General features: G+C 36.4%; 2 protein-coding genes and 1 long non-coding RNA gene across 11 annotated transcripts; all 3 read right to left on the bottom strand.

Annotated features, from left to right (window-relative positions):
* Positions 1-245: 245 nt before the first annotated feature.
* LOC125468293 lies at positions 246-6,291 on the bottom strand. 2 transcript variants are annotated; one of them, XR_007258936.1, is made up of 6 exons: positions 6,137-6,291; positions 4,591-5,041; positions 4,347-4,500; positions 3,040-3,211; positions 735-2,037; positions 246-560 (listed from the first exon to the last, which is right to left on the bottom strand). It is a non-coding gene; the product is annotated as an uncharacterized LOC125468293 (long non-coding RNA). The 2 variants fall into 2 exon arrangements; XR_007258937.1 differs by having other exon boundaries at positions 278-560; positions 1,964-2,037.
* Positions 6,292-9,571: 3,280 nt separating this feature from the next.
* On the bottom strand, positions 9,572-12,145 carry LOC125478197. 5 transcript variants are annotated; one of them, XM_048586044.1, is made up of 5 exons: positions 11,981-12,082; positions 11,699-11,796; positions 11,090-11,138; positions 10,237-10,385; positions 9,572-9,902 (listed from the first exon to the last, which is right to left on the bottom strand). In XM_048586044.1, the coding sequence occupies exons 3-5, from the start codon at positions 11,109-11,111 to the stop codon at positions 9,825-9,827; spliced, it is 249 nt and encodes an 82-aa protein (XP_048442001.1). In that variant the 5' UTR covers positions 11,112-11,138; positions 11,699-11,796; positions 11,981-12,082; the 3' UTR covers positions 9,572-9,824. The 5 variants fall into 5 exon arrangements, with proteins under 5 accessions (XP_048442001.1, XP_048441997.1, XP_048441998.1 ...); XM_048586040.1 differs by lacking the exon at positions 11,090-11,138 and having other exon boundaries at positions 11,981-12,145; XM_048586041.1 differs by lacking the exon at positions 11,090-11,138 and having other exon boundaries at positions 11,699-11,881; positions 11,981-12,136.
* Positions 12,146-14,724: 2,579 nt separating this feature from the next.
* LOC103946453 (pentatricopeptide repeat-containing protein At5g46680) lies at positions 14,725-20,383 on the bottom strand. Of its 4 annotated transcripts, none has more exons than XM_048586123.1 (7): positions 19,947-20,382; positions 17,477-19,250; positions 17,240-17,308; positions 15,673-16,746; positions 15,482-15,589; positions 15,181-15,329; positions 14,725-15,005 (listed from the first exon to the last, which is right to left on the bottom strand). In XM_048586123.1, the coding sequence occupies exon 2, from the start codon at positions 19,209-19,211 to the stop codon at positions 17,838-17,840; it is 1,374 nt and encodes a 457-aa protein (XP_048442080.1). In that variant the 5' UTR covers positions 19,212-19,250; positions 19,947-20,382; the 3' UTR covers positions 14,725-15,005; positions 15,181-15,329; positions 15,482-15,589; positions 15,673-16,746; positions 17,240-17,308; positions 17,477-17,837. The 4 variants fall into 4 exon arrangements, with proteins under 4 accessions (XP_048442080.1, XP_048442081.1, XP_048442079.1 ...); XM_048586124.1 differs by having other exon boundaries at positions 15,673-16,677; XM_048586122.1 differs by lacking the exons at positions 14,725-15,005; positions 15,181-15,329; positions 15,482-15,589; positions 15,673-16,746 and having other exon boundaries at positions 16,860-17,308; positions 17,477-17,609; positions 17,718-19,250; positions 19,947-20,383.
* Positions 20,384-24,037: the final 3,654 nt, after the last annotated feature.

The raw sequence follows: 24,037 nt of genomic DNA, 5'->3' as shown, positions 1-24,037 counted from the left end.
AACCACAAAGCTTCACCTACAAAGCTTCAACCTTCAACCACAAAACTTCACCTACAAAGCTTCACACACTCTTGATCAAAATAGTGTGAAGCAAAATCAAGTTCTTGTGTCCTAAAAATAGCTTCAACTGTTCAAGCTATATACCCAAACAAAAATTCACAACCAATACACCTTACCTATTTACTTATATATGTTTTCAAACATATTATAATAGAGTAAATAACAAGTTAAAGTTCCACATTTAATGGTGAACAAAAGTACAAGAAATTCATCAGTAATGAAGGTGCTACAAAAACTGGAATCTCCCCCAAACTAGAAATCCAACCCAAGCAACCTCTCTCTCTCTCTCCCTCTTCCGTCTCCTTCTATCTATCAAATTCCTGTAACTTTTGCTCTTCTTCAATGGAGCTGAATTTTGGACATCTTATAGTTCTTGAGCAGATGAATAACTTCAAGAAGGAACTGTTTTTGTTTAAGCGATGGAAGTTAAGAGTATTGAAGCTCCAAACACGATGGTCGGATTTCTGCAGACTTCAAAGTTGCCATAGTGTTTTGAAGATCTGGAATATTTAACCGTTAGTTTGTTTTGAATTTTTTATATGTTATAAAAGAAAGGATGAGGAACAACTTCGATGAAGAAAGTATGTTGATCTGAACAAGAGAAAATGGAGTTTTGAAGCTCACAACAAGTTTAATGGGTTGACAGAAAAATAATGAACAGTCACTTATTATACCTAAATTTCTGGAGTTGTACTGCTTCGATGATTCTCAAATTTGGATATGTTGTAATTCACGAGTTAAGGAACAACTTTCATGAAGACGACTTTGCGATTCGAGCTACAGATGATGGTGTTACGTTGAAAAGCTATCACTTCCTCTACGTCGACTCCTTCCTTGACTTCCTCAACTCCAACACCGCGTCAGAGCAGGACCTCATCCACATTCCTTCAATATGACTTTGCAACAACTCAATTTGTTAGTGGAAATGAAAAGCAATTCCACCAAAGAAGGGAAAGGCAAGACAAAAGAAAAGCAAAAAGCAGAAAAAAGTAGCAGAAAATTAAAAAATGAACAGTGAAATAATGAGAAAAAGCAAGGTAAATGGGAAAGAAGACACGTGCAAAGAGATGAGACATTGGTCAAGTTTGTGACTTTCGCTAGATTGCTCCGGTTACTAGTGTGGATAAGTATCCAGAGTGAACAAAACTTCTCGATTAGGAACTTGAAAAATCTAAGTCACTGAGTAGTCGCGAAACTTTCGAGTACTAAGGTGTAGTTGTATATGGTAGAAGTCCACCAAATCTTTGGGTGAGGATAGTTGCCAAGGGAGGTGTCTTGGTAGTGGCCAAGTTATCAAAGTAACGAAGCTTTGTTTTTGTGTCACACCTTCCTTAAAAAATAAGACCCAAGGTCTCATCCCTTTGCCCGTGTCTTCTTCTCCATTTCCCTTGCTTCTTCTCATTATTTCAATGTTCATTTTTTTAATTTTTTACTACTTTTTTCTGCTTTAAGCTTTTCTTTTGTCTTGCCTTTCCCTTCTTTTGGTGGAATTGCTTTTCATTTCTACTAACAAACTAAGTTGCTACATAGTCATGTTGAAGGAAATGTGGATGATATCGTAATCTGACGCGGTGTTGGAGCTGGGGAAGTCGAGGAGGAAGTCGACGTAGAGGGAGCGATAGCTTTTCAATGTAACAAAAGAACAAAAGAAATTGAAACAAAAGCTGTTTCAAATTCTTCTTCCGGATTTGTTTTGATATTTTCCCAGTCTAAGACTAATGAAAATTCTTGCACTCAATTTGTGTCATTAGTGAAAGGGAAAATACAATGGCATCATGTAAAAAAAAAATTAAGCTTTCCAGCGAAAACCAAAGAGAGTAAGAGTGTGCTTAAAACTCAGAATCTTTTTAATAATAAAATTTATTGTAACTTGTGCTATTATAGTATATCAAGGAAAACAAACCAGAATTTTGGAGAATATAAACCCTCTGACTTCTTGGCTGCGATCTTCAATCCTGGGATCTTCTAATGTGACACCTGCAACATAAACCTGGAACTTCTGAGGAATATTTTGACCCAAAAAAAAAAAAAATTTATGAACAATTAAACATGAGTACACGCACTAAACATATTTTTGTTTCCTGCAATTAAAAAAATAACAAAAAACATGAAGATGTGAAGAAAAGAAGAAAAATAAAATATTCAAAAGTGTCCAATTCATATTTCAGGAAATTTGCAATTTTCAAGCTTAACCGACTCTTTGTAAAGAGAGTCAAGCCTATTTTTGGAAGAAGAGTAAAGAGAGTAGAGTATATTAAAGTTGTGTTGAGGCTTTAGCTACTCAAGATATTGTGTGCATGTGTAAGCAACTAATTCTGAATCTCAGTTAAGTTGGTCAGCAGTATGAGTTAGGTACCCATTCATGCATGTTTAGGAGGCTAAGCAGCTTTACAAACTTTCTATATCTTTGGTAATTATTGATATTACTTGTTTAAAGTAGTTGGAAGTTTTTATATTTTTTCTGAGTAAGTGTTGACTATCTTGAAACAAAATAAGAAAATGGTTACATATAACTTGGTCAAGTGGAATCCAATTGCGCTCTCATAGTTTATGGAAAAGTAGCGATGCTTTAAAGTGCAAACGTATCACTGGTTTCGAAACTGAGCGGAAAACATGATTCTATCTCAAAAGCTTGATTCATAGACATTTTTATTCACTCATTCCATCGTAATCTCGTTTTTTGTTAAGACTACAGGTCTGAGTTTATCAGGTTTACTTAGTTATTAGAAACAGAAACATATATAAGATTTTCAAGACTAAGGATAGTGTATGCCTCACACATTTTGGGATTTATAAAGTTTTCAATTTAACTGTCATCACACTTCTTTCATATATACTATTATTAATCAAGAAACAGTTCAATACCTATTTCGTTTTTTGCATTCAAACATCCTTAAGATACTGGGACATGCCTCAAAAGCTTGAGAAGACAAACCAACAGAAGAATCAAAAGCAACAGGTAGAATCAATTATTCTAACCTTTCTTTATAACGCTATCATCCATAGCCTTATATTCCATATTTTTCAAAGCAAGTTCTACTCCATAGCCTCCCAAGTTTAATGAATCTCTTGTACCAACAGCACCACAACGGTCAATCTTGGCATCACTGCCAGAAGGTAATACTTGTCTAACAACATACTTAGCTTTTCCCTGGAAGTCTCGGACCAATCTTTTAGAAAGATTTTGCATATATTACATACAAGCACACACTAAGAATTATCAAGCAAACAAAGATTTGTAATGTGTGCAAAAAATTATGCATGCAACACTCACCTTTCTTACATATGTGCAATACATATAAAAATACATGTATAACAGAACATAAAAGAGATAACCAGTACAAAGACTCTAAACATAAAGCAGCATCATGAGATCATACGACAAAAAGTTAGTACCTATCCTCTTAAAAAGGAAAAAGTAGAAAATGAACAAAAAGAACAAAAGCTGACAAATTAAGTAAATTCTCTCCCTTCTGTTTACTACCCCGAATCTGGGCATAGTTACTTTTTTTGTATATAAGAAACAGTGTTTTTATTAACAGTCGCAGAGTACAGGAAATGTGAACAAGAAATCCACGACTGAAACGATGAACTAGAACTACCAATCTTAAGCAACCGAGATGCAATATACATCATAAAAATTACGTAACAGCTGCCACCCAATCGAATAAAATAACAGAAAATTGACAACTTTCTAAAGTGATGCCCACAGAGAAGACCAAAAAGGGACCCTATCCCCATAAACGAGCCAACTCCATATTATCCCAAAAAAATTAAATTCCTCGCACAACAAAGCACTGCATGATATTAGAGGAGACTATAAGCCTGTCTCCATGAGTAGTTGTGACCGTAAAGAATACATCAAAGCTCAATGAAGCAATAAGTGATCTATAATCAGAATCCTTCCTACACACAACACCAGGGGACAGAAATAAAGACAGAAGGCCGTCTTCTTTGAACTGTATCCAAATATTTTAGCTCACCCAAACATCCTCCCAGAACTTAATAGCATCCACCCAAAACGACCTGGAAGCAACTCAACAACAGGTGTAGCCATTGCGGATGTCTTTCCAGAAAAACTTCTAACAATCTAGAATTAACAGTACTTCGCTGCACCTATTATTATGGTTCACCCACTCACCTCCCCTCATGTATTCCTCGATTATAATATGATTTATACCCAATTTTTAGACTTCTCAAACAAATAAGAGTAATCAAACTTTACTGTAGTGTGATTAATCAATCTAATGTCCAAGAGGATATAAAGTATATAACATGATGTGAACCTCTTTTGCAGCTTCAACTAGGGTGAGATGAAACTCCCTAAAGCAATCAGTTCCAAGAGCTCCATAAGGAACAGCAACAGGACTTCCAACACTTGAATCAAAATGGATGTGATCAAATTCAAAATGTTCAGGCTGCTGAAATGAATCTCCAGAACTGAGAAGCAAGAAAAATAGAGTAAGGAAGTGTTCCCAATATGGATACTCTTTCTAGAGATAGAGAACAAGGCAAAATTCAAGAGAGTACTCATGAATCTCTTGGACTTTGAAGCCATATTTTCAAGTCTGCTGGATCAAGGAATAGTGCACCTCCAGTATCCACCCAACAACATTTCCCATTAGGGCTCTTCGGGTTTCGACCAATGTTCAAAAGATCTGACCTTTTACCTTCCATAAGCTCAGTTATTTCAGAAATTCCACTGTCATTGCTTGAATTAGTTTCATCAACCAGAGGAAAAGAAGACAGAGACTCCTCAGCTAATTGCCGATAAAGAACCAATCTTGGAGATGTAGATCTCAGCATGAGGGAGAATTCAAACAAAGATGCCAATGGTTCGTTTAAAATAGAGAGTCCGTGCTTTACAATTTTTTTTAGGCAGCCCTTAGCAGTATAAGATTCAGCATCATCCTTCTCACTATGATGCCAGGCATCAATGAAGTCCCAAAAATGGTCTTTTTGTTCTTTAGATAGTAATTCACTGCATTAAAAAACAGGAAGCCAATAATAGCTTAGGAAAGGCACCATATATGAAATAAACTATATTTACAAAAAGCAGATGAAAATAATTTGCTGATTCCAATCAAGAATTCGAACTCCAAAATTTAACTTATCTAAAGAATAATCATCTCATAGACATGATTCTTCTCTAACCATCATATAATCGCAATACTCATAACATATGCTACTTCTTTCTTTAACAAGAAACAAAAGACAAAACACAGAATTACAATATAGAGGCCTTCAAATTTGATCAAATAACAGAAAAAGAGATCTCTGGACTCCAAAGCTACAGATGCCCAAACCAAAAAAGTACTCCATCTCATCAGCGATAACATCTCAAAATTCCTCATATTCCCTTCTTCCCAAACCACCAAGAAAATTACCATCATAGCACATCTCCTAACACCGAAAAACTTCAGAACTTCCAAACGGAGAAAATCCCATGTGCATCCAATTTCCAACACAATTATTTCTCTAACTCAAAAACCACCTCAAATTTCTCCTTATTTAAGACTTTCAGAGGAAGCACTTTCATGTGCTTATGTTAAGTTATTATGGTGCATAAAAGTACATTCAAGACGGTCATCCCCTTCAAGATACAGTAGCTCATTCTGTTTACTCGTGTAACAAATAGTACAGCCCCAATGCTAGTTTATCAATGAAAGGAATCATTTTTGGGTCATCTAAACTACATCAAATTAAAATTCTATTTCATTTCTACTTATATTAGAATCAAGTGTTCAAATTAGTTTAAAATTGACTATCTCCAACTAAAAAAAATTGAATTCTGCTTTCACATTTCTCTTCCGAAAGAAACCCGCTCCGTCTTTTTCACTTCCTACAAAACTTTTACAATTTTGGGATTACATCCCTCATGTCGTTGCCCCTTCCATGGTTTCCAAAACGCACGCCTACTCAATCATCATCTTCCTAATTTGTATAAGCATCCGCTTCGCAGTACCGTAAAACAATAACGATTTCGACATTACCAACAACTTAATAACTCAAACTTTACCGACACAATCAATTCCAGAAGTATCAAAACATAAAATTTCGAAAGAAAGCAGCGTACCCGGCTTCCAGGAGCAATGGAGTACCCGACCACTAGATTCGGATAAATGGGAATTACCCCACAGTAGAACTTGTGAGTATAAACTAGATTTACCATGTTTTTATTTATAATCCAAGGGAATTGTGTAGAGTTCTTTTATTATATTTTGTGAAATGATATGTGCTCTTGTTGATTGATTAACATGGTTAAATGTTAATATCGTGTATCTTTTATTTATGGAATTGGTTAATTGAAGTGATTGTGGAATAATGTTGGATATGATTGTTATTAATATAATTAGATTAGTTGATCAATGTGACTAGAGAATAATAATGTGCTTTATTGATTCTTAGATATGTTACATGCTATGGATTGCGGTATTATACTGAAAACATAGTGATTTATATGATTGATGAAATGGAAATCTTGAATGTCATGTGGGTTCGTTATGTAGCCTGAATCAAATAATTCATGCTTATCAAGTCCCAATAATTGATTGAAATGTTATGTCTTTCTGTTAGAATGTACTGGGATAAACGTAGGAGTGTAGTGAAGGGTGAACTACGAAAGGCTTGATCCCTTCTTAGGGTGTGACATCCCACATTGCCCAGGGGAATGATCCTTATATGTATATTCTCATCCCTACCTAGCATGAGGTATTTTGGGAGCTCACTGGCTTCAAGTTCCATTGGAACTCCGAAGTTAAGCGAGTTCGGGCGAGGAGCACTCCCATGATGGGTGACCCACTAGGAAGTTCTCGTGTGAGTTCCTAGAAATAAAACCGTGAGGGTGTGCTGGGGGCCCAAAGCGAACAATATCGTGCTACGGTGAAGTCGGGCCGGGATGTGACAATTTGGTATCAAAGCCTAACCCTGGTCGTGGTGTGTCGACGAGGACGTCGGGCCCCTAAGGGGGGTGGATTGTGACATCCCACATCGCCCAGGGAAGTGATATGTATATTCTCATCCCTACCTAGCATGAGGCCTTTTGGGAGCTCATTGGCTTTGGGTTCCATGGGAACTCCAAAGTTAAGCGAGTAACGCGCGAAAGCACTCTCATGATGGATGACCCACCGGAAAGTTCTCGTGTGAGTTCCCAGAAACAAAATCATGAGAGTATGCTGGGGGCCCAAAGCGGACAATATCGTGCTACAGTAGAGTTGGGCCCGGGAAGTGGTCCCACCCGAGTCGGGATGTGACATAGGGTATGTAGGCAATCTAACACTAAGGTTAGATGCAACCATGAATAAAAGAAAATGACTACGTGGTTGAATCATTGATTGTGTTTTGGTTGTATTGGAGGCAAGACATGATGGATAAACAGAGATGTGGTGGCGTCACGTGTAGATCTTGGACGTATGTCAGGATTGGGGAGTGAAAATACTATAAATACCCAACCATCTTCTTTATTCCAGCACATCACAAACTCAACATTTATTTTTACTACAAATTTCGATTTTTTTTTCCACTTTCCAAATCATTTTTTTACCAAAAGGAGTGATAAGGCAATTTGGTCGATCGGGACGTTGCTTTGCTTGAAAGTTAGGCACGAGTTATTCATGAACTAATCATGAAAAATGAGATGAGGGTGGAACAAATGTGAAAGAAGATTCATGCACAATTTGTCAAGCAGATTCAAGGCACATCCCAAACAAAGGAATCTTTGTTGAATAGGTACAAACATCTACATAAATAGTTGATGCATTGGCAAGAAGTCCTCACAAAAGCGGAAGCAATTTATCAAAGCAGTGATAATCTAGCCAATGAGGTAATAGAAAGCACAAATGTGATTTAATCTTCATAACAACAATACATCATTCACATAAACACAAATGTTGGAACATTGTGAAGCATACTTTAAATACAAAATTATGCCATACGTTGGATGCCCTAGCACTACGCATTGTATGTCCTAGGTTGTAAGCTACTGAGAATAATATTGTTTTAATATTGTACTAGTTGTAATGCTATGCTATGCTTTGCTTTGTATGAGAAATTAAATGGGGTGTGCTATCCACACACCCATTTTTACTTCTCACACACCCCTTGTTAATTTATGTCTGTTGATCTTCTTCAATTCATTCGATCCGACGGCCAAAAACAAAAAAGGTGTGGGAGAAGTAAAAAGGGGTGTGTGGATATCACATCCCAATTAAATTCTTGGAGTTAAACATGAAGTTTCAGAGTAATGATACACTTACCATATTGTTCATACTATATTTGTATCATCTCTCTAATAAAGGTAGAGCCCACCAACACATGTGAGTCTCACCTTATTTGGAGAGATGATACAAACATGATATAGAAAATATGGTAAGAGTTACATTTTTGGGAGTTTTATTTCAATAAACAAACTTACAAAGTTCACACTTAAACACACTTACAAGGCATAGAGAAAAAAAAAAAAAAAATATATATATATATATATGTAAATAGGAACCGCTCTTGCCTTTACCCTTGCCCAACGGATGGAGTTGCACAAAGGCAATTTACATGTCTTACCCTTGCCTTACAATGGCCCTCCTAAAAAGAGTGAACTGCTCTTAAAAATGTAGCTAGGGTTTGGTTTTTCTGAACTTGCCTTCTATTTTTGGGGTTGCTATATGATGAGGTATTCGTCGATTCTCCCTCTCGCAACTTCTAAGGAGTTGTCAATTTCCCCGTCCCCTCCCAAAACTTTAATGTTAACCGATTGCTACCCTGAACTTTTATAATTGGCCAATTTCTCCCATGAACCTTAATTTTAGCCGATTATCCTCATGAGCTTCTTGATTAACTCGACTTCTCGATTTGAAGTGGCAGCCAATACATTTTTCGTCAAGTTGGAGATTGTTGGAAATAAGAGCTCAAAATTTACGGTTTTTTGGTGGAAGTCTACTACCGTATAAAATTTCTAGTTTCTCAATCTGTCATGTTGAGAGCTCAAGTACACTGTCATGTGAAACATTGTGTTTTGGTCGCTCAAGTGTGATGTTTCCTGTTTTGGTTTCCTTGGTGTACAAGCTTTTGGAGTACTTATCCTAGTAGGGTTTTGTTAGGGGGATTAGGGTTTAAATCGAGAATTTGTCACCATCTGTAGGGTTTTTGGGGGCTCTCCTTCCTTGAGAGTTTAAAGATATGAAAATTTATAAGTTTGCAAGCTTGTGAGATTGGTTGTGACCGTTTCAGTTAAGACTCGTTACAATCAATCGAACGGCGTGGGCATCGAAACATATGAGTGTCAATATGTTCTTATACTTTAATGTCCAGTTTTGAATGCTACGTTGATACTACGAGACATGCTCCAACTGCCTCAGTATCGTAAAACATGGTCCAACTGCATCGCTTCACATTGAAGAACACTCGGAGCTTAATTTTCAGTCATGCAGATATTCATGATACATTTACCGAAAATTGGTAGATCACATCTCTTACACATACGAATGGGATTCTACGTACGAGTTCCACACGAATGAGAGATGTGAAGAGCAATACGTAATTAAATTTGCTAAAAAATTATTGTTAAATTCAACTGGCTAGGTACATTATGAAACTGAACATCCAGTATATCAGACACTAAAGCACTAAACTTCATTATAAATTAAATACAGGAGACAGACGACTAACAAACAAGTAAAACTCTTCTTTCAAATCTCATAACATCAAGTGTCCGACAGTCACATTTTGCGGCAGGCAAAATCTGTGTAAAGGACGCGCTACTCCTAAACTAACTAGGGTTTGACGGGCTGAGCTCGAGGCCTCCAGAGTCCTAGCCTATACTTGTGAGTGTGTTTCAAGATGAGCTTCCTCTGCAAAAGAATCCAGCTATCAATTTTTAAAATACAAGTCCAGGTGAAGTAGTGAAATTATTTTCACCATGAAATGAACACCAAGTTTGCAACTTTCAAATCCTTGAAATTTATTCCTTTTTTAAAGGAAGGCAGACACCGTTTTCGTTCCACACTCATTAATCAGCAAGACAAAACTTTACTGCTGCTAAGTAGGTAATACAGCTATACATTCCTAAATTACGAGAATTGATAAAAAAAAACCCAAATACTTTTCTGTGTTAATGCCCAGCGGGTGCTGAATAATACAGTTATTAATACCGTACAATGAGTGTTAGACTAAGAGATTGCTTACATGCTTGCAAGGGACGCCAAGTTTCTTCAGCCTGAGAGTACGAATGACAAGCAACTTTTGGAAGTCTCCGATCTCAGACTCAAGCTTGGTCACATGGGATTCCACTCCATTGCCAATGCCATTCAAAAACTCTGGTATCCCAACTTTCACTGCAAGAAAAATAAAAAATAAAAAAGCCACGCAAACCCAATCTTGATGTTTCCCACTAAATTAAATCCACTATTTAACAGAGCCTCAATTTCACAGAAGTGCTTGATATTCTGACACGAGAATGTAGAGCGCCTATTTTAGCCCTAACACAGCTAGTTATAGACTAAGCTATACGCAAAAAATATTCACTTTTCATTCCATTCAACATTCTCAATCTTTTAGCACCAGATGAGAGCAAAGCAAATAGATAATGCACTTGCAAAGCGAAAATAAGGAACACAACACAAGTTCAATTTCCAGGAGTAGAGAAAATTTCTTCACAAAAATAGATAGTTACAAAGAAGAAACATTGAATAACAAAACTCAACATTTGACTTGACACTGTTTACATCCCCCAACTTTCCCGGCAACCAGACAACTGTGGCAACACAAGCATAACAAACCTCATTAACCATTCCTTTTACTGTCTGTGGAGAAGTGACCAATAAAGTTTTTCACTTCTATATATTTTTTTCGAAAAGAAAAGATTTATTTCAAAAGAAAAGCTGTACATCAAAGCGAACACGTAATGCACAAGTGACCTATAAGTAAACTAAAACATCAAGACACTGCAGCCTAGCATCCAAGCTAGTATAATGCTGGATAGAGGTATATTCCTAAAAATAAGACATACAAAAGCCCATAACGTTGCCCAATACTTGACCTTTTTCCCACACTGCCGCCATTTCCAATCCCCTACAATCTTCAAATACCTGTATGGGTTTAGAGTTTAGGGTTTAGGGTAGTATAATGGTCGATAGATGTGTATCTTATAAATAGGAAATACAGAAGTCCATAGAGTTCCCAAAACTTGACTATTTCCCACACCTCTGCCATTTCCAATCCCCCAGCATCTTCAAATATCTGTTGATTCCCTTATGACCAAATACCCCAAATAATACGCAGCACCAGACGTACCCATTTTTACCACCATCCAGTATTCTAAACTTCTTTTTACCACCATCCAGTATTCTAAACTTCTCACTCAACGGCTCCTTCGAAACCACCCAACAAGCACTAATCAAATAAAAAAAGCATATTTATTTCTATCAAAACCTAAATTAAAAGCATTACAAAAACTAACCCTAGTATTTTCCCATTTCTTTCCACTTTTTCCGGCATCAAACACTAACATAGCTACTTGACTAAAAATTTTCTTTAACATTTAAACAAGTGCAAATCAACAAATGCACATAACCCAGAAATTTCTTTCCTATCCATTTTCTGGAAGCCAAGAAAAAAAATGGAAAACTCGACTAAAATTTGGGGTTACCTAGGTATGGGTTTGATTTGGTGGAGAATCTGGCCAACCCCGGTGGAGAAAACACTGATCTGGTGTTGAATAGCATTTGCCTTAATGCCATCTTCTGTCTGTGTCGAATAGTAATGTTCAAATTGATGAGTGTATATGGATTTGAGTTTATCCTTATCCAACGTAAATCAAAGTCTATCAAACCTAAAACACTTGCAAACAGAGCAATTCAAAAACTTTCTTGGGAAAGGACCCAGATTTTCCCGAGAAAATTAGACAAGAAAATGGAGTTCCAAATTTTACCTGATACCTTGCTGGCGGAGGGCGGGAGGGGAAGCCAACGAAGAGTGAGACTGCGAAAAGAGGTAGGAAGGAGACGGCTTTCAGTTGCCGCACGAGGGGGAAAGGAAAGGGGTATGTTTAGCAATTTTATTTTATTTTTTCTTTAACATAATAAAATCGGGTGGGTATGTTTAGCAAATAAATTGGTTCATATAGAATTTTTATTTGAATTTTTGAACTTGTTTCTTTTGGGGTGAGTCTCATACCGACCGAACTGTTCAAACCGACAAATTCGAACTGTTTTGATCGGTTTGGTTTGATAGTGACTAACAAAAAGTCAATTAATTTAAAATCATCCGATTTTATGTCAGTTTGGTTCGATTTTGATACTTTTGAAACTGATTAAAATCAAACTGAAATGAACCATTATTTTTTAATTATCATTATTCTTATTTTACACATGTAAACATATTATAGATTATTTGAACATCTAACCGTACACATATTAACATATTATAGAATGTGCAATATATAAAATGTTCATCATTCATCATCCGTTCATCCTAAGATCAAGCCCCAACGACCATTTGGATCAACAACCTCAACAAACCCATACACCCATTCTTCAAGATCAAGCCCAACGCCCTTGAAGATCCATTCATCAACTGTTCATCCCTAGATCAAGCCCCGACGGCCCTTTGGATCAACAGCTCATCCACAAACCTACCCCTTACGAAGATAGAATCAGAGGATCAAATTACAAAGAGATTGTAACCCCAAAAATCATTAATACAAAAATATATTTTGTACACGTATTCTTGTTTTTTGTTTCAGGAATTTTTCGTGTTTACAAACCTCACTGCATATCCTCATCCTCAACAAACTCTCCTACAATTTCAGCTAACATATAGTTACAGTGGTGAGCATCAATTCCCAGCTACGAAATCGTTCTTGAGAAGGTAGAATCAGTTTCGTACCAAAGCACAAGCAAACAAGGACCTGGTGAAGCACTAGGTTGTCACTTCACTAAGCATAATGTTTCTAAGTATGAATACCATCTTGCCGGCGAATTCGGCCGCCTCGAGGATATCTTGAAGAAGCAGGCAAAGGATGTGGATTTCAAGCTGCACTTGATCGATGCTATGTATGCGATATCAAAGTTACTACGAAACGTGAGAGCGAGAGAGTATACACAACTCCCTTTGGCAAGAGATTGTAAACTTGATTCATAAATACTTATCACAACCTTGTGATTGTATGAACTGAGAAGCAGCAACAATCTAAGCCACAAAAATTAAAAACAAATAAAAGGCAGCACCGAGCAAAACGAAGCAGCACAATACGCAAAACAAACTCCCAATACAGCCACCCGTTTGGTGAAAAGAAGGCTCTAGCACTCCAACAAATTACCACCGACGCTTCAAGAATCATTTACCAGCAAGCACACACCACAGCGTAACAACATACGGACAAATCCTAGACCAAAATTTAACGCACAAAAAATAATCTTCAGAACCAATATCACATAAAAGCATTGTGAACACGAAAAATTCCTTGAAACAAGAAACAGGAATAACGTGTACAAAATAATATTTTTGTGTTTAATGATTTTGGGGTTACGATCTCTCTCAAATTTGGTCCTCTGATTCTATCTTCGTAGGGTGTAGGTTTGTGGATGAGTTGTTGATCCAAAGGGTTGTCAGGGGCTTGATCTAAGGATGAACAATTGATGAACGGATGAACACTTTCTTCAAGGGCCGTCGGGGCTTGATCTTGAATAATGGTTGTGTGGATTTCTTCAAGGGCTTTTGGGCTTGATCTTTAAGGTTGATGGATGAGTGGATCTTCAAGGGCTTTTGGGCATAATCTTGAAGAACGATTGGATGTGTGGATTTGTTGAGATTGTTGATCCAAAGGGCCGTTGGGGCTTGAGCTTAGGATGAACGGATGATGAATGATGAACGCTTTCTTCAAGGGCCGTTGGGGCTTGATCTTGAATAATGGTGGAAGTTCTTCAAGGGCCGTTGGGGCTTGATCTTGAAGGAGGATTTGATGAAGAACAAAGAGTGCTTTCTTGATCCTTCGGGATTTTCTTGAGAGCTTTAGAACTCTAAGGCTTCAAGGTTTTGGTGTGTGGAGAAATGTATTTGTGAATTGGTTGATGCTTGATACCTTGATGGAGAAGCCTATTTATAGGCTTTGAGAATGAATCACCACCACAAAATATTTTTTTCTTTTCCAAGCACCATTGCCTAATTTTCCCACTTAATGCAATATTGAAATTGAAGTGGTGTAACTTATTGCCTAATTTCCCACTTAATACCATTTAAAACTTGAAGTGGTGTAATTTATGGCCTAATTTCCCATTTAATACCATTTTAAACTTGAAGTGGTGTAACTTATGGCCTAATTTCCCACTTAATACCATTTTAAACTTGAAGTGGTGTAACTTATGGCTTAATTTCCCACTTAACACCATTTTAAACTTGAAATGTGTATGCTTTGTCATTGCCCAAATGAGAAAAACTTGCTTTGATCCGTAATGGATTGAAGTATGCTTGCCTTGTCATTGCCCAACATGAGAAGAAAAACTTGTTTTGATCCTCAATGGATTGAAATGTACTTGCCTTGTCATTGCCCAAAATGAGAAGAAAAACTTGTTTAATCCTTCAAGGGTATTTCTCCCTATTTTGTTGAGTCACACGCCACATGTATAATTTGTACAACACGTGGCGTATGCCATGTATGCCTTGACACGTCAAAACTTTAATGCATTGGTGAACATTTGTTTTACTGAAATTTCGATGTCTACAAGCATCACAGCTGTAACAACATACAATGCAATGGAAACTCTCATACAAAACATGAACTGCTACAAGGCAAGGAACAGCCTACTTAGTCAAGGCAAACTTTGGTATTTCCTGATGCATGTTCAGCACATATAGAAGATATGATCTCCGTTGCATTAAGCCCAGCATTTTTCTCAAGAAATTTTGGCATAGTGTCAAAGCTTTCGGCAAATTTTGCTACAGTATACTGGTACAATCTGCAACATCATTGATTCTTTAGTTCGTTATTTCACTCATGGCCAACCCAAGCCTCAACAGGAATATTGCACATTTTTTTAATTTATTTTATTTTATTTTTTATTTTAAACTAAACAGGCATATTGCATATGAAATCACTGAAAGTGAACAAAATACGACGTCTGTGCACATTACCTGAATGTGAAACACAGCCATCCAATGCACACTGCCTGAAAATGACAATGTTTCCCGTTTCTGTAAAATATAACTCCTTTACTCTCCTAGCTCACTCAATTCAGTAGCTGCAGCTCCAAGAACAGTATACATACACTAGCAGCTGTTGCCTGAAATGAAAGCGATCATGATAGCGAAGATATAAATTCAATGGTTCAGACACCTAAGTTTTTTAAAAGTTATACATACACTTGCATTTATTGCAGAGGTCAAACAAAACAAGCCTAGCAATATAAAATTCTGAATGTTCCTTGTAAATTACCTTGTCCGTGTTCACTCTGCCATCCACATGCTCCTTCAATATCATCCAATATACTGTCACTATACCCTCGAGAAGCACAGTGGATACAGAGTTACCACCTTCATCATTCTTCATAACAGTGGTACATGTTAAATCAATGAACATGTTACAAAGAAATAAGGAAAAACAATGAGGCAAGAATAAAAAAATACCATGTTCATCAGTGTTTTCAAAGTCGTCTAGTTGCACTTTGGGGCAAGAATGGGAGAATCATCGAAAGCCCCAGAAGAAAGACGACCAGTAAACCTACTTTTGCTTTCAAAAGTCTTAGAGGCAATGGCACCTTTTGGTCATTGGTGATTCCTTACTTTTAACGTAAGGATTTGTGTCATCTGTTAGATAATGTTTTTTTCTTTTAAACAAAAACTGCTGCCATTGTGTGTATTCGCTTAAGGCCTCACCATCTTCTTCTCCTCCCACCCAACAGAGAAGCCTAATCCCCCATCAACCTCTTTGATATCCTATTTCTCCTTCCAGCAGACATGAATCAGGCTCCCACCTACATACCTCAATCCTTCTCTCCTTTCTCTGTTCCAGCCCAAAGAAGTTGAGCAGCTGGTTTTTTGTTTCGCTGTCCCAGCTCATAAAACCAGCTCTGTTATCTCTTCTCGATACATTTCAATCTTTCCCCTATATTTTTGTATGATTTTTGTTTATTGTTCGAATAATTCAAACAGCTTTATTCTGATAGAGTATGAGCCTTTCTTGAATTGCTGTTTGTGCAGTCATATACGAAATTTTATTTAGGACCGGGACAGATGTTTTATGCAGTTATCTAATATTCTTATTCGCTAGACTGAAATTTTGGGAATTTACTTTCAGTAAACTAGATCACCTAAACATCCAGGATATCAAGGGAAGAAACCCTTTATGCCGAACGAGTAACCATCCTCTTTGGAGCTACAGGCAATATTTTTAAATACATAAAATACAGTAATATGAAGTAAACCAGCAATTCATATTTCTGTCTTTTTCTTTCTTTATTCTACTTACCCTGTCACCTTGCTTTGGTTTAGACCACTACATCTGCATAATGACATACGTGAATTGAATTGCTGAGCTTAAAATCTGGACCTCCGCGCACATTATGATACACCTTAGTTTTTATCCCATGCTCTGAAAACTATTTATTTTGTCAATGCATCTCCTTCTGAGTTCTGAGCCAAGTTATAAGCACGCACACACAGAAGCACGAAATAAATGAGGCCTCTCAATCATAAAAACTCCTTTAAAATGAAAAGAACAAAATCAAATATTGATCTAACATTTCTTTATCAGCATATTAAGAATGTGAAAAGATAGTCAGGTAGAGAGCAAAGATATAGGAAAACACATAAACAAAAGTAAACAATCAACCTTTTATAGTAAAAATTTGGAGTACTTTGCTTACAAAGAATATTATTTAAAAATATAATATCTCAGACCTTGAAGAATTGTAAAACATCATTGCTATTACAGGTTAAGAAATAGACCAACAAATATGAAAGAGAATCAAGGGTTCCCTCAGAATTATTCTTTTATAAAACATGCAAGAGTTTGCAATTCTTAACTTTTGGATGCACACATTGTATAGTAAACCATCCTTTTTCTCGGTCTGAGAATCAAAGCTCTCTTATTCCTCTGTCATACAACCATTAAATGTATCTAAGAAACCAAATTATCAAAATTTGATGTCAAAAATCACTTACACGAAAAGTAGGCTGTAATACACAAGTTTACCTCTCAGGAGAAGTTAGTAGTTGTCCTGAGTTCTAACTAAACTGCTCTCAATAATGCTAACCAGTTACCCTGCCAAAAGTAACACATATTTCATAATTTGTTTCCAGAGGAAGTAAAAAATGAAAATTAATATAAAAAAAGTGCTGGTGCTCTTTGAGTAACTTTTGAAGAGCATTAGTTTATTTAACAACTCAAAGAAGATCTATTAAATCAGTTGGAATAAGAACAGAAACTCACAGTGGGTCCATCAAGTGAAGAACCAGCATGACTGACAGATGAATTTGAGAAATGTTTCCAGTCATACATGAATATGGGAAGTAGTGTATTTGCTACAAGTAGTGTCTTTCTGTTATGCACACCGGCAGAACCACTGTCAGATTAGCAATGCAAGGCAGTGGCAGGGTAGTTAGTCGCCTTACATTCGGATTCAACATTACTCTTCACCGTTAATAATCAGTGCTGTGTAGAACAAGCTTACCACCCAAAACAACTTATGTTTACGGCATATGACTAAAAGAGGGATTTTAAATGGTGCTGTCCAAAATGCCAATGCAAATATGATGAAACTAATTTTCAGCAGCAAAAGCACGGCCAATTTTTAACGTAATATTCGAGCCACTTGAATTTTCCACCGAAGCTTCCTTGCTTCATCTGTATACCCTGTACTACGAAGACCATCAAGGACAGCTCGTTGGGTAGCCTTGAGTATTTTCTTGCCATCTCTTAGACATTTCATCATAAGCTTGGACGCACAACGGAACCTTCCAGCCTTGCAAAGATTGTGCACCAAAGAGGTGTAGGTAAAGGAATCTTTAGTCTCCATTGATTTATACAAGTCCATCGCACGATCGATTTGACCAGCTTTACACAAGCCATCAATCATGCAGTTGAAGGCAACCAAATTTTCACGGAAGCCAATCATTTTCATATATTGTAAATGTTGTTCAGCCCCGATAATATTACCAGCCTTACACAATCCATCAATTATAATTGTGTGGGTATACTTGTCACACTGCAGACCTCCATTCTCTATTTCATCCATCAACTTATAGGCAGCTTCAAACTTACCTTCTCTACAATACATATTAAGTAAAGTGTTATAAGCCGCTAAATCAAGTTCAATGCCATTTCTCATTGTCTGTTCCATGCAAGCATTTGCCTCTTCTATCCTCCCAGTCTTAACTAAAGCAGCAACAACTGTGCAGTTTGCAAAGCCATCAAAGGTATACCCTTTACTCTTCATCTCTGACATAATCTCGAGCGCTTCGTCATACTGCTTAAACTTAAAGCAGCATTTCATAACTGTAGTGTAGGTTATGGCATTTGGCTCATAACCTGATTCCCCCAGTTCCTTTAGCATCTTTCTTGCTTGCCCCAATCTGCGTGCCTTGCATAGCCCATGGATAAGAATATTGTACGTCACTAATCGGGGAACAAATCCATGACGTTGCAAATTCCTAAATAACATAAGGGCATTATCAATGTATTCATTTTTACAAAGGCCATTAATCATTATGTTAAACGTAGCTGGGTGAGGAGTGAGATTGCGAAGTAAAATATCCTGAAAAACTCTGTTGGCTTCATCAGGTTTTCCCAACTTAAAGAAACAATGCATCAGAATATTGTAACTCCATACATTAGGATGTATGCCCGCTTGTAACATTTCCTCAAACAGATCCAGAGATTGTGATAATAGGCAATTCCTGGTGGCCCCGGATAACAAAGAATTGTATGTAATGACATCTGGACTAATCCCAGCCTCTTTCATTCTATGAACAACAGAATAAGCTGAATCCAAGCTAACAAACCGAGAATAGGCATTGAGCAAAGTATTGTAAGTTACCACATCTGGAATCACCCCCAATCTTATGCCATCAATTATAACGGCTTCTGCTCTCTCCAGTAGCCGGGACTTACAATACGAAGCTATACATATGTTCAACAACCTAGTCGATAATCCAGAAACCATCATTCACATCAAACATACTGACTTCCCAAGAGAAAACCAAGCCTGCAATATGTCAAAATACAATGTGTTAACATACACTCCTATTTCTTATCAGTACAAAACCAAATATTGTATAAGACTGTTACTAAAACATGTCAATCTTGAAGCTTTGTTCCCCTTATAGCAGCAATCATTAATGAAATCACTTCCCCTCCAATGTATTCGCAAATGTGTAGGGGAAACTTTTAGCTTTAGGCAACAATTCTATAATAAGGAACCTAAACATATATCGGCTGTGATGACAAGTCCCGCAAACTAAAAAGTCCACCAGCTAGAGCTAGAAATAACTTTTTGGGCAATAATAACACTAAAATGTGTTAATCTCGTACTGAATACAACAACAACAAGGCCTTATCCCACTAAGTGAGGTCGGCCGTATGAATCTTATAATACCACTACACTCGGTACTCACACAGTCACACTGAATAAAAATCTAAATTGATAATGTTTTTCATTCCATTGCATAAATCTGCATTATCAAATACCAATTGTGTTTCTCAGCGTGTGATACTACGCTATGATTCACAATATTCATAGTAAAATACGCACACAATATTATTCCAAGACCAAGATATAAACAAGTGCAGTGGAAAGATATAAATTACTCAAAAGCAACTCAACAGCGAAAATTGCTTGAGCATAACAGAATTCCATGGCCAGGTATTAGGTATTGTTGAGAGAGAGAGAGAGAGAGAGTACCCGCTGAAAAATCCAAATCCAAACAATGAAGGCGGACCAAAACAAGAGGCAGCCTGGTTTCGATTTGGGGGTTTCAGTTCTGAGGGCATCTCATGTAAAAGAACAAGTGAAGATGTTCAGTCAATGATAGGAGTCACAGTGGAGGAGTCGGAGAGGGAGGGAGGGAGAGTTGGACACAGAAGACGCGCCTACTCCTTCCTGGTCGAGTCGAGTGAAGTGATTGAGGTGCCGAGCAGAGAGTAGTCAGAGTACTAGGAAGCGCTGGAGGTTTTTTTTTTTTTTTTTTTTTTGGGGTATGGGCTGGGCTATTAGTAGGTATTTAGCAAATCCAACCACCATAAAGGGATGCCAAGGACAAGTGCTTGAAACATACATGCCCTTCAACACAAAAATAACTTCAGCGGCCGAAATGGAAGAGGGCAAGTAGTGGGCCATGCAATGCTCGCTCAAAAGACCGAGCAAGATAAGCTCGGCTTTGCGCCTTGCATCAACTGGCAAGGCTAACGTTACTTATGCCGGCCCAACCTTGTGTCAACTAGCAAAGCTAACGTCAACATGACGTCAAATAGCAAGGTTAATGTCAACATGAGGTCAGCCACGGTCTTTAATTTTTTTATGTGCATGACGCGTGCATTGCACACGTAAAAGGGATAGTGAGCCGATATAAACTGCAACAGTGAGCCCTGTTGCAACAAAAGAGCCCAAAGACTCTATGACATGGCACATCTCAGGCTGTTGGATTTCCAACAGTATAAAAGAAATACCATTGTGACATGCAACACGTTCTAATGCGTTTAATTTTAAATGATTTTGAAAATCAAGTGCAAGGATTAACCCAGCAATAAAAATTACAAAACATAGGGAAAAATAGGATTTTTTTTATAAATACCCAACCATTCCCCACATTTTATTATTCTATAAACACCCAACCATTTTATTATTCTATAAATACTCAACATCTTATTTAAATTAGACGATCATTTTATTTTCAAAGAACAAACTTACAAAGCATAAAAATAAAATAAAATTATAAAAATTGTGAATAGTATCACCCTTCCCATTGCCCCTACCCAACAGGTGGAGTTGTAAAAAGGCAAGTACTATTTAGAGTAAATAGAAGCCCAATTGTAAAAGTCAAAATGTGAGATTTGAGTCCAATCTTTTCTCCTCCAGTGCAAAAACTCAAATATAAAATTGAAATATAAGAATATAAGGCTATCTCCCAAAAAAACAAGAACAAATGATATTGAAGAAGACGCCCCCTTCTTTGCCATCGATACCAACTAATGATTTGTATATATACACATATATAATAAAACAAGAACAAATGATGTTGTAACACAACCAAGAAAAAACTAATCAAACATAGAAGGGGAGGCACTGGCAGGGGATGAAATCAGAAAACTGTCCCTACAAACCCCACAAACCCTAAGACAAATCAGAAGCATAACTCCACAAACAGATATATATATATATATATATATATATATCTTTCTTAATCCGTCCATGAATGGTTGTTTACTTGCACTTAGGTATATTAATTCAATATAATACATTTCGGTACATACATTTATGTTTATTATAATATATTTCGGCACAGTACAATCATGTATTTATATATTTTGTATCACAAATTTCTTTTAATATTTTCTCATTTATGTTCATTTATAATTAAAGAACTAAATATGTGTATATTAATAAAATTAAAATTTAATGTGGAGAGATTAAATAAAAATACACATTAAATAACAACAATTGAATATAAATTTTGATAAAAGTACACTTCAAGAGATTAAATTAAATATATAATCTAACACTAGTTTTTTTTTTAATTTTAATCTTTTGCAAGTACTGGTTAAAACCCCCCCCCCCCTTTTTTTTTTTCCTTCAAAGAAGTGTTGAGGTGAGGAAGAATAAGAGACTTATGAATATAAGCTTGATTTCGTTTCGGAGAGGGATAACTTGATATATTTTTTATGTCAATAATTAAGTGGACCCCACACTTTAATTGTAGAGATGGCTTTGATTAATTTTGGTCAATAATTCAATATTGAACCCCACGAGTTAATCATAGGGTCGTATTCCCTATAACAATTTCCTAGCACTAGCATTTGGTGTGAGAATTTGGGTGGGGTGACAATTTCCCAGTAATTAACCGTAACATGACTGTTGTCTGTTAATACTAGAAATCGCGTTGGGATTTTGCTCTTCAAGTGCAGTGTTGTGGAAGATGTTGCAGATGCGGTTGAACTCAAGCAAAACAACAGTTGATTAGCCTAGCCATAAGTTGAAAAAGTAATTTGCATGGAACAGACTCATTCACTGCGTGACATCTTGATTTTAGTATAACACTTCAATGTCGTATGAACATCGAACAACTTACATGTAAAATTGTATTATTAAACCGTAACATCACAATAACGTGAAACTCGTTTCATATTATGTCATTATCCATAGTTTGCACATGGGATTAGGGGTGGTTAGGTATGGGATACCAAACCGAAACTAGTATCCTGAATCCCAAACCAAAATTTTTCGAGACGGAAATTTGAAGACCAATCCCAAACCAAATTTTCGGGAATCCCGAAATATTTTCGGGATTTTGGGACAAATCGGGAACCCCAAATTGAAATATGAAATTATGAATTGTTCTTCAAATATATAATTCAGGAACACAGTCATGAACTAGGAATTTCATTTCATTCACACTAGCATTTAATTGAACACTGGCATGTCTGACTGTTTTTATCATAGTCAAAATTCAAATTAATTAAACCCTTTTTACAATCTGTTGAGAGACAAAAGAATCAAGTCTTCTGAAATCATCAGTCATGGTAGCAGTAATAATAAAATCCACATGAATATCAAACAGAACATGAAAAATATATAAGGTGTAGGGCATTCCAGGTTGCAGAGCATGAATTAGAAACTACTAGCATCAATTATAAAAGAATAATATATATATGTATAAATATATATATATAATAATTAATATTATATATTTTCGATTCGGTATGGGATTCCCGAAATATCGAGAAGCCAATTCTGAATCCCATACCGAAATTTTGGGATCGGTTCGGGATAGCATCCCGAAAATTTCGGAAATTTCGGTATGAGAAATTTTTGGTTTGGGATCGGGATTTTTTCTGTTCAGTTCAGGATTTTCGGGAATTTTTTCCACCCCTACATGGGATCAACGAATCCAGCCATGATTTGACTTCTTGCAATCATGATTTGGCCTTTTGCTTAGCTTTGATGATGTTGGTGCATTTTTATCGTAAATTTCCGAGCAGATGACTTGCAAACAAATGGCTCATGAAATATGACAAATTAAGGAAGTGAGTTTTTGTAACTGGGAAAAAAAAAATTTGGACGGTAAATATTTTCAACCTGTTAAAAAAAATGAGTAAGTGGTATACAGTTACGTTTAAATAGTTATGCGATTATAAATACAATTATTTGTATATATACAATTATAAATATAGATATACTTGTTTATACAATTACTCAACCGATAGATAGTTATTCATCGTTCATAGTTACACAAACGATAATTACAAATGGGCATCTCCTAAAAGTTTTTTCAAACAAAAACAATTCTTTTAAGAAAACATAATGATCTGGGATTGGGAAGGAAGTTATAATCGGGAAGAGGTAGAGAGAGTTTTTTTGTTTTTTGGTTAACAGAAAGAGAGCTTAGATGTGGTCTCTTTAATTATTTTTAAATTTGAATTTTTTATTTTTTTAAATTGATTTTTTGTGATTTAAATTTCCATAAATTAATGGAATCATGGATGAAAAGTGAAGGGATTTAACGGCAAGGGGAATTTAGTCATAAACAAAAATATACAATCTAATTGGATTAAACTAAAGTTAAGGAGTAAATTTATAAAGTTTAATGTTTTGTTGTATTATTGATTAGTTTTGCTACAAATGGAAGCAGCTTTCATATATACATATACACACACGCATGCATTAAACAATACAAAAACAGATGGCATCCTTGCTGCCCACGATGCAGCAACCAAGCCCGTGAATCCATGATGCAGCAACCACGTGCAAATCCCTGTTGTCTAGGGTGTGGCATCCAC

Source organism: the organism of the source record quoted next, unplaced genomic scaffold, assembly GCF_019419815.1.
Source record: "Pyrus x bretschneideri cultivar Hongxiangsu unplaced genomic scaffold, Pyrus_bretschneideri_v1 Contig24, whole genome shotgun sequence".
Taxonomy (NCBI): Eukaryota; Viridiplantae; Streptophyta; class Magnoliopsida; order Rosales; family Rosaceae; genus Pyrus; species Pyrus x bretschneideri.
This window is presented reverse-complemented; position numbering and strand designations above follow the sequence as displayed.

Bases quoted from the DNA above. Each gene is read 5' to 3' on its own strand.
- LOC103946453 (XM_048586122.1), bottom strand. From the start codon at position 19,211: ATGATGGTTTCTGGATTATCGACTAGGTTGTTGAACATATGTATAGCT.
- LOC125478197 (XM_048586040.1), bottom strand. From the start codon at position 11,789: ATGGCATTAAGGCAAATGCTATTCAACACCAGATCAGTGTTTTCTCCA. The intron at 10,386-11,698 runs GTAACCCCAAAT...TTTTTCTTGCAG, and splicing joins CAAATCAAACCCATACCTAG to TGAAAGTTGGGATACCAGAG. The intron at 9,903-10,236 runs GTAAGCAATCTC...ATTCTTTTGCAG, and splicing joins TTGGCGTCCCTTGCAAGCAT to AGGAAGCTCATCTTGAAACA.